This window comes from Lutjanus erythropterus, chromosome 3 (genome assembly GCF_056507025.1).
Source record: "Lutjanus erythropterus isolate fLutEry1 chromosome 3, fLutEry1.hap2, whole genome shotgun sequence".
Taxonomy (NCBI): domain Eukaryota; kingdom Metazoa; phylum Chordata; class Actinopteri; order Lutjaniformes; family Lutjanidae; genus Lutjanus; species Lutjanus erythropterus.
In genome coordinates this window covers 4,238,903-4,249,397 of record NC_139319.1, presented here as the reverse complement: position 1 = coordinate 4,249,397, position 10,495 = coordinate 4,238,903, and the positions used below count along the sequence as shown (strand labels likewise).

Here is a 10,495-nt window from a genome sequence, read left to right as displayed (position 1 = left end):
GTGACTATCAGCATGTCTGGATCTGCCCTCAGGGAGTGTTGTGTGCAACCGGGGGACCATAGTACTGCTTACTCACTGATGCTTTGACCGTTTTATTGACCAACGATGAGCTGAGGTGAGTACTTTACGCACACAAAGACTTGTTGAAATGAAAAAAAAAAAAAAACAAGATAAACATTTGGAAACTGGAAGATTTTAAGGGCCAGGCTTGACAGGAAAAAAATAGACAAGGAGGATTTTTTTTTTTTGAATAAAGTTAAAATGTCAAAAATAAAGTTGACTTTCAGAGTCAGTGCCAGGCATTAAACAAAAAATCTGATTTCTTCTTTCTTTTTTTTTAGTTTTGCATTTTGAGAATAAAGTCAAAATGGCAAAGTTTAAATGTTGAGAATAAAGTTGAAATGTCAAAAATTAAGTACAAATTTCAACAACTGAGTTGAACTGTTGAGAATAAAGTTGAAATATCTTAAACATACTCAAAATATCAAGAATAAAATTGAGTTTGAGTATTAGTGCCAGACATTAAACAAAAAAATCTGTTCTTTTTTTAAAAAATTGTTCGAAAATGTTGAGAATAAAGTTTAAATGTTGAATATAAAGTAAACAATGACGAGAATAACATTAAACTGTTGAAAATAAAGTTGAAATATCGAGCATTAAGTCAAAATGTTAAGAATAAATTTGACCTTCAGTATTAGTCCCAAGTATTAAACAAACCAAAAAAAATCTGTTTTTTTAATTTTATTTTGCTTTTCTGGAATAAAGTTAAAATGATGTTTCTACTTAATCCTTGACTTTTCAACATTTTTACTTTATTTTTCCCCCCTTACATCTGGCACTAATATTCTTCCATAGAAAACAGAGCAAAAATGCAAAACCCTGATTTCCTGTGACACACCGCGTCAGTCGGTCAGATTAACAGCCTGTGCTCTGTGTAAATCAGACCACGTACGTATATCAGCATGATTTGTGTGCCTCGGTTTGATCCTGGACACCGTACAACCCCGTCACATACACACACACACACACACACACACACACACACACACACACACACACACACACTTCCCCAAACTCTGAGAGAGATTCAACAAATCAGAGTTTGCAAATCAAACATATTAACACACACCCACATGCCAACACACACAGCTCCTGTACACAGGGTGATGACTGGTGTGTGTTTGATGGAGCAGAGTCAGGGAGCAGCTGTTGGATCAACAAGCTACCAGATGGAGCAAATAATGAAAACTGTGACGCATGTTTGTATGTGTGAGTAAGAATGAATGGCCTTCAGGCATCCTAATGTGTTTTCTATTACCACCACTCATTTAGGTGTGATAAGTGTTATTACAGATGCAGCTTTGGCAGCAGAAATAATAGTTTAGTAACTACAGACGCACAACTTCTCCTGCAGAAAATATTAGCAGCACTGAAATGTCACTGAGTACATTTACACAAGGGCTTAACTTTGAGGTACGGATGTTTCCTTTTTCTGCTAAGTTGTTCTTAATTTAGAGGAAAAAAACAGGTTTTGTAAATGTTTGTTACTTTTGCAGAGTTCAATATATGACCACTTTTAAGTATAATGTATGTTTAAGGGGAGACTCTACAAGTGAATAGAGAAAAAATGTAGCTGATAGATATCATCATGAAACTTAGATGAAATTTTATATCAAGACAACCAACGGAGTCATTATAATTTAACTAACTGTGCACTGATTTGCATGAATTTCCAGGACAGAAATCTGCACATTCTCATTTCTTTTGTTGATGTATTAGAGTCAATCGTTTTTACATCGCAGATTTAGGATGTCTGTATTTATCGCTCCATAAATAAATGAAATACTGTCATGAATGATACATGAACAAACTGCTCTGTAAAAAAAAAAAAAAATCCTTCAGAATATAGACAGGAATAAAACTTGAAAGTTTAGTGTATATGTGAGTGATACTGAAGTGGAGATTTCAGACAAAACTCATTTTAAAAACACGTTGTAAAATTTTGTAGCCACGTTTTGCAGGATGCTGCAGGTGAAAAGGCTAAAACAAATCAACAGAAACTTCCCCACTGACTTTTTTTTTTTTTTTTTTTTTTGTATTACAAGTTTTCTGAGATTTTATGTTTAAAATAGCAAATGAGGCATTATGTAATGCTAACATTTGGTGAATTTAAGAGAAATCTATAGATGCAAATAGACAAACTTTAGTAAAATAAACACCTAAATGTCTATTGTGGATGTTTTATTTTTTTACTAGTCTGAGAACATGGAGGCAAAATAGACCAGCAGCACATAAAGTAGTTATTATCCACCTCTGACCAGCTTCAAAATTAAACTGCCATTTACATTTTAGTCCGGTAACATGAGATATCTATCTGTCTATCCACATATCTGTATAATGAGCAACTTTGATACTCTGTAAAAATCAAGTATTTGTTTCAGCTTGGAAAAAGTTATTATCCAGCTGCCATAAACATTAGAGTGGACCGAATTTGAGAAGACAAGTTGAGGTAAATTTGTAACGATTCAAAACAAATAAACATTATGAGCCAAATAAACATATTAATTAAGTTACACTTAAATCCTTTAGTTTACACAACATGATCACAGCTCCACTCCTACAGATCACTGAGTCAACAGAATATTTCAGTTGTTATGATGAAGTTTATACTTCATATTGAGTAATTCCCTTTTGTTTAAAGGTCTCTCCTCTACATGTTATTGGTTGTGAAAAAGAAAGTAAATCAGTTTGACTTGTAGTCACAGAGATCAATGTACTACAGCTGCAGTAAAAGTAATAACATGTAATAAGTTCTGTCTTGTGTCATACAGAGGCTCAAAAGAATTTTACCATTTAATTAACAATTAATTATAGTAGTTTGAGTTGGACAGACGTAACTAAATGTGGCTTAGTTAATATAATTGTTTTATTTTGTCTGTTTGATTAAAAATTATTTTAGAATGTTTATTCTTCTTCTTCTCATTATTATTATTATTATTATTATTATTATTATTATTATTATTATTACCCAGCAGGTAGTGAGAGGTGTTTACCTGCCACAGACGCCTCTCTGTCTCGTCTTTATTTGCGTCCATCAGTCTCTGTCCTCTGTCCTTCAGCCGGACAGCAGCACCTCAGGGCGCGCAGCTTATCAGCTTTCTGTTTACCTCTCAATTAATCCCCATTAGTAAGGAGGAGGCATTAGGACGCTGCGGTGGACTTTTAACGCTGTTTTTGTCCCAAACAGGAGATCAGCTGGTTAACAGCTCGGACTGACAGATCTCAATCTGAGGCGCAGAGACCGACTGTCTGTCTGGTGCGAAGAGAAGCCGAGACGCGCTGATCACCGCCGATAACGAACATGTTTATTAACGCGCTTTTGTTCGAACAGCTCTCAGTTCCAATCTAGACAACAAACTGTGCGTAAATTGTCCGCGGAGTAAAAGGTCGGGAAATAATCAGTTATTCTGAAGCATTTTCGTACACTGCGAAAACAAACAAACAAAAAAATAATCGAAAACTCAATATTTCAGACCAACTTTCTTCAATAGATTTTTGAGCCAAACTCAAACTCTTAGAAAAAGTTTTAGCAACTAATAATGTTTTGCTGAGGTCATTTGCTTTTCCTCTTTAAATAAATTTGAATCTTTGAAAATTATATTTCAAAGTAAACTGATAATTTCACATTTTTAGTCGCACCCAGTTAATGAAAAATCAGATCCACAGCTCACTGAACAATTTTTGAAATACATTTTTTGGGGATGTCACTAGAACTCTGAGACTAAGTTTATCTAAAGAAGAAAAGTTAATTATCTAAACAAAGATTGTAAGGCGGCAAAACTTTGTTTAGTTTATTTCAAAACTGTAGAGTTTGAGTTTGATCCAAAATACAAACGGCAGGTGCCCTGAAATTATGGGTTTTCCTCAGTTTTTTTACTGTGTAAAATATTTTTTATGCATATTTGTTCTATCAGCTTTTGATAAATCATCTTAAATTTGATCACATGTACAGGAACAAACAGTGCGAGTTCATGGCGTCAGGAAATAAGAAGTTAGTTTGAAGCAATTTCTGTAAAAGCGAAAGAGTAAAGAAAATTCATAGATTTAACTTCAATTGATTTTTTTTAGGTCTGTCTGAGCCGAGTCAAACTCATAAGTTTTGAGAAAGTTTGAAAAGTTTTTTTTTCCAAATCATAATGTTTCCTTGAGATGTTTCTTTAGATAAACTTGAATCTCTGAGTTGAAGAACGATTTGTAAAAAGATTTGTGTTTCAAAAACTGATTTAAATTTATCTAAAGAAGAAAAGTTAATAATCTCCACAAAGGACTTTCTCAACTTTTTTTTTACAGTGTAGAATATTACAGCATGATGAGCGTTTGTGAGACGTGTTGGTTCATAAAGAATCATTTATCATATTGACGAACTCTTGAGCTCCTGTCAGTCATCAGAGCTGCTCCACTTTTCTCCAGAAACCGGTCTGAATCAGTATAAACGAGGTCTACTGGTGGGAGATATTTTGCTAAATGTGTCTCCTGCTGTTTGCTCTCAGTCTTGGCTGCCGTCTCACATTAGGACCTGAGTGCTGTGGGTGTAATTATACAAGAATGGGTTTGGGAAACAACTGTTCTCAGGCCGCGAGGAGCAATTACGCGCAGAGGAAAAACAGCAATTGATGCTTTTCCCTCCCTCGTTTTCACACAAACTTCCGCGATAAATCATGTTCTTCAGAATTATTCCGGCAAATAGTTTGCACAGTTTTTTGTCCCGTGAACGAGAAAACAAAAGTTTGAGACGAATTTGGTCTGAAATTGACTCCTGTTTGTAACTTTTTAGCCCTTACGCTTGTGCGTAATGGCTAATTAGCAGCGCCAATTAGGCTGCTCGACCTCCTCAACACCCCCCCCCCCCCCCCCCCCCCAAATAAGCTGTAGTTTGTACTATTTTATAGCTGTTAATTATTTTCTCAAACAATATGTGAATGATTTAGTTTATAAAATGTCTGAAAATACTGAAAAATACTCATTGCAACTTACTACAAGCCACAATACTCTCTTTAACTGACTTGTTTTGCCTGAAACCTCCCAAAATATTACATTTAAAATGATATAAAATGGAGAAAAGCAAAGCAAATTCTCACATTTTTGCATCTGGAATCAAATAAAACTCTGTGTTTTCGCCTGATAAATGGCTCAAATTATTGTTCCATAATTATCTGAACGATTATTTCAGCACCAAAGCAAACTTTAGCTGATTAAATCATCAACTGACCAAACCAAGGAGGTTATTTGCGCCTTTGTAACCACGAACCACTAACCGGATCCCTTTCAGAACTTTATTTTCTTCTATGGTGCGTAATGAGGCCATTTCGATGCAAATATCCTATGAGATCTTTGTAATTTTCGTTTTTTTCTGTGATGTTTGTTAAATGTCTTTCTAGATATTTATAACAGGATCACTGCAGCCCGGGATCAGGCTGTTACCTGTGAGAATAACGCCGATCTGAGCTGAAATAATACCCTCAAACCTGAAATAATAGCCTACAGTACACGACCCTCGCTCCCTCCTCCTCTTCATCGGCCTCCCCCCCTCTAAAATTCTCCCGTCCATTTTCCTCATTGGGATAAATGGTGAAACTTGTAGCAATAATACCCCCTTCTTTCACACAAACGCCTCCCCGCTGCCATCACCTCCAGCCCGGGCTGCCCCCGAAGCCTCGCGGCTGGGGATCTCGGAGAGCCTTTCTCCGCGAACAAAAAAAGCCTCCTAAAGGGGAACAAAAGTGACCACATTTTTCCTCCGTGTCCCCTTCTCCGCTCAGAATAACCCGCTGCCTGTCCCTCAAATGGGAATATTAGGACGTCAATCTCACGGCCCCTGTGCGCTTTTGTCTTTGCTGAGTGCCCGGCTCTGCCTACCACACACCTTTTGTCCGACAATCCAATAAGAGCCATTATTCCCGCTCCCTCGCCGGGCTGCAGCTCGCTCTTCGGGGGTATTTTAGGTGCTTAATCGCGTCCTTTAAAGGACCTCAAATGGAGAATAACTTCCTCCTTTCACGCCGCCTGGCACCGGGACAAAGAGTTCCTGTGGCCTGGCCTCCTCTACCAGCTCTCCCCTTAATATGTTTATGAGCAAAATTTGCCTCCGTGCATCTGATTCATTTGTGGGCACAGTGACCCTGCATGGGAGCAACATTATATGGATTAAAATGATAATTTCTTTTCATTATTTAGTGGGAAATACAGTTTCAGATTTCAGTTTTTGATAGTAATAATTCAATCTCTCTTCCTGCGCGCTGAAAGTTTAACATAAAAAAACAAACAAAACCAGAATCTTTTTTTGCCCGAATAAATCAAACGCACCTTTTCTCATTTCTCTGATTTATTTGAATAGATGTGAAATAGACTAAAGCAATTCTCTGTTGAACCAAAAAAAAAAACAATTTAAAGCAATTCAATCTCTCAATATCCTAAAAATATGCCATGTTAAAAACAGATATTTAAAAAAAATCATCTTTTTGAGAAGAAGAAATGCGCAAACTTGTGCGTAATTCCCCTTTGTGCTTCAGTCCACCAGCGCCAAACTAGAGCACCAACAACCACTGGACCGCAGAATGAAATTTCACCCAAGCTGTGACTATTCAGATGTGACGTCCAGCCTTTACGCACACTAATTTTCGGCTTTAATACACTTGAAGTAGCCCGAAATCTGGGTGAAATTCCATCTCATCTGGCAGGTGAATCCAAAGTCACATCCTTTATATAAGCAACACTGTTTTCTGGGGCGTTTTGACCAAGTTTACACACACTCTTTGACCAAAATGAAAAGGCTCCATAAAAAAGAGACACTAGTCCTGTTCTGGTGACGCTACCAGGCTCGGATCCCCTGCAGGGAGCCCTGGCATGATGTGACCGCTGTCCCTTGATGTGTCTGGGCCTGTGGGGAGCCGCCGAGGCCGCTCACGTTTCCCAAGTTCATGTTCATGAAGGCGTTGGAGGTGCTGGACGGAGGCAGGGCGGGGATGCTGGTGTACGTGCAGCTGTAGTTGGTGTTGTAAGCGGGGCTGTTGTACGTGTACGACGGGTATCCGTTATAACTGTACGGGTTGGCTCCGTACGGTGCAGCTGCCGCGGCGTAGCTCTGCGCGCCGCCCAGACACGGCTTCCCATCTCGGACCAGCACCGGCACGGCGACGCGCCGCGGCGGAGGAGGGTGGTGCTGCCCCGCCGCCTCCAGAGACTTGTCCTGCCGCTGCCGTTTGCACTTGTAGCGGCGGTTCTGGAACCAGATCTTCACCTGGTTCGAGGTGAGTTTGAGGGTGGTCGCCAGGTGCTCCCGCTCGGGGGCGGACAGGTAGCGCTGCTGCTTGAAGCGTCGCTCCAGCTCGAAGACCTGCGCCTGGGAGAAGAGCACCCGGGGTCTCCGCCGGCTCCTCTGCTTCTGCACCGGCCGCTCGGAGTCACCCTGTCCGCCCTCCGCTGCTTCCTCCCGGGACACCAAACCGCAGCTCTCTGGGCAGGTTGGAAAGAAGCGTGAAATGTTAATATCTCTGGACGTAAATCATGAAATCTCATTTCCACACGTAAGAAGGAATATTACATGTCTGCAACTAACAATCATTTTCATATTTTCTTGATTAATCAATTAATTGTTTTGGGCCATAAAATGGTGAAAAATGCTGATCAAAGCCAAAGTTGACATCCTCAAGAATCTTATTTCGGTCCACAACCCAAAGATACTCACTTCACTGTTGAAATGCGCAAAGGAACCAGAAATTATCCACATTTAATAAGTTGGAAACAGAAGTTTGACTTAAAAAATTACCCAGAACCAATTAATCATTATTAAAATAGCTGGTAATTAATTTAACAGTTGATAAATGATCGATTAATCTGTTGCAGCTCTATTATATTATGCCACTTCTTTCGACCAGTGCACTTTTGGTAAACAGGGCAGTCTTAAACCTCCAAATAATAATAATAATGATAATTATAGTCAGTCACTGCAGAGAAAGAACTCAAACATTGGACATCTCCCTTAAAATTCCCTTTAAAATGATAGAAACTTTTAGCCAGAGTGCACACCAACAGAAATGCTCAAAAATTATAATGAAAATTAGACACTAACATTTAAATTTATGAAGAATTTAAAAAATTGAAAAAATAATCTCTTGTCTAAAGTAAAGTTGGTCAATTATATTTTAGGCAAATATTTATAATGTTAATGACTTTCTGAGCCACGAGCAGCTTAAAACCTGATTCTTTTGTCTGTTTATATCTAATGAATAATTATGTGCCCCGTGTGAGGAAGATGTGTCTGACTGTGACTGTTTATTAGCGCTACTTCGCGGTGTCACTTCTTTTACAAGCCTCTTTAAACTAATTGTCGGTTTATGGTCCACACATCATAACAGACTCCGCGGAACAGGCGCGCAGCTGAACCACTACAAAGTGTTTGACATCTCCAGACTTTACTGGATCCGTCTCAGGCCTGATGCTGACTCCCACCATTTGATAGCTCTTTATTGGGATAATGTCTGGTGACAGACCCGGTCCTAAATCCAATCCGTTTTCATTTTTATTAAACAGGAGAACTTTTTATTTTTTTCACAAAGTTTGTACAACTTATATTTTGAGCGATACAAGTTGGAGAGCGGGGTTTTTCCTGAGGTGTTCTTTAACACACCAGGAATATAGTTTATTGTTAAGTCTCCTTCCCAGGACGTTCTGTGTTGATTAAACGTCCAAAATCATGAGAACATCAGGAAATACAAAGAGAGGGCACAGTCTGTGCAGATACAGCCTGAACCCCACACACTTCTAGTGACTCACAAGTGGTGACTGGAAGGTATTTTATCTCTATGAGTCTATGCATTGTTGTTTTTTAGGGAGATTTTGCACATTATTCCTTTAAGATTACCTAAGTGATCAAACAATAATTTACAAAATATCCTGGAATGATGAGCCACAAAATACCTGCAGGGTTATTTAGAAAATGACAAGTGTTTTCTTTTTCCAGTTTGCCCTCATTGTGTTTGAAGCTCGGGATGACTAGACTGATTACATGGCGATTAAGCTGTTAAAATATTAGATTTCTGTTTTTATTTTACGACAATAAACCACACAGCGCGTAACAGAGGGAAGACTTCTAAAAATGTGTCGTTACAGGTCACAGGTCAAGTTGTTTTTGTGGTTAAACATACAAATTATTTGGTAGCCACTGAAACGGTCAGATTTAACATTTAAAACCGCTGCTTACATTTATAAAATATGTTGTAGTACTTTGACTTTTTCTCTGTAAAACATTATTGCTGTGATAATTATTGTTACACGTGTCCTTTGTTGCCTTTTGTCTGGCCTGTACAGTAGCAGCTTGCGCTTCAACTCACTGCTCTCCTGCTCGTCCAGCTCGGCGGCCTCCAGCTTGGCTCCCTGCAGCCCGGGATGGACGTACATGTCCGGGGACAGGCTGGTGTCCCCGCGGTCCTCCTCCCCGCGCACCGCTAGCGCGCTCAAGTAGGCCAGGTTGTCCTCTCCGTCCGAGAAGGAGGGACTGTCCCGGGCCCCGGCGAGCATGCAGGACGGCGGGGTTTGGAAATGCTGCTGCTGCTGGGGAGGAGATCCGGCCAACTGCTGCTGAGTGTGGGACCGGTGCTGGAGCTCCAGGGACGCGGACTGCTGCTGCTGTTGTTGTTGCTGCTGCTCCAGCTTGAGGATATCCTTGACAGAAAACGGCGTGGAGGTGAGCGGACTTTGCAGCATCATGTCATCCAGCTCCTGCTCTGCAGCACCGAGGAAATGAAGCCCGCCGAGTAACATGCACACCCCTTCTTCTTTTCCACTCTTTTTCTAACAAATAATTGAGCTTAATAGCCCCTTCTTTGGTAATTGGAGGTGCGTTAAGCCTCGGGAATCCCTCATCGCCGTAAATCGCACGAAAACACGAGCATTAGTCCCGGTTTTGTCCATGCAGGTCTCCTTTCTGACAGATATAATGTCGGGCTTTGTAAGAAGAGTTTGGACCGGGGCGAAGGAGCGCCTCTGCCTCCTCTGATGTCAGGGGGAGGGGTGTGTGTGAAATGGAAAGTCCGTGAAGCATTTGGGAGAGAGAAAGAGAGGGAAGGTGGGGCGTCCGTGACGTATGTTCACGTTCTGGATTTGTTTTGGGACTTCTTTGAATATGGTGGACAGAGAATTTTACTGACACCTCGCTCCTCCACCACTCTGTTTATCTTTGTCGCTAAATTTACCCCAACAGCCTTTTTACGCACCGATTTTCTAACAGGAGGCACGTGAATAGCTCTGCTCTGTGACAACAAATGTGTGACCTATACCTTTACTTTGGTTTGTTATGTTTTTAAAAATGTCATTTGCAGTTTTCATGAGTCCGCAGTCGGTCAGTACATTGAAGTTGCTTGTGCTGGTTCGTGCGTAAATCTGTGCGTTCCTTGGAGAGGCACAACAGATCACTGAAAGACCGGTGGTGTGTCAAGGT

General features: G+C 40.1%; 1 protein-coding gene across 1 annotated transcript; it reads right to left on the bottom strand.

Moving 5' to 3' along the window:
* Nucleotides 1-6,364: 6,364 nt before the first annotated feature.
* LOC146329470 (homeobox protein Nkx-2.3-like) lies at nucleotides 6,365-10,093 on the bottom strand. The gene is made up of 2 exons (XM_084714736.1): nucleotides 9,390-10,093; nucleotides 6,365-7,512 (listed from the first exon to the last, which is right to left on the bottom strand). The coding sequence occupies exons 1-2, from the start codon at nucleotides 9,817-9,819 to the stop codon at nucleotides 6,869-6,871; spliced, it is 1,074 nt and encodes a 357-aa protein (XP_084570862.1). The 5' UTR covers nucleotides 9,820-10,093; the 3' UTR covers nucleotides 6,365-6,868.
* Between the last annotated feature and the right edge of the window lie 402 nt (nucleotides 10,094-10,495).

Bases quoted from the DNA above. Each gene is read 5' to 3' on its own strand.
- LOC146329470 (XM_084714736.1), bottom strand. From the start codon at position 9,819: ATGTTACTCGGCGGGCTTCATTTCCTCGGTGCTGCAGAGCAGGAGCTG. The intron at 7,513-9,389 runs GTGAGTTGAAGC...CAACCTGCCCAG, and splicing joins GCTGGACGAGCAGGAGAGCA to AGAGCTGCGGTTTGGTGTCC.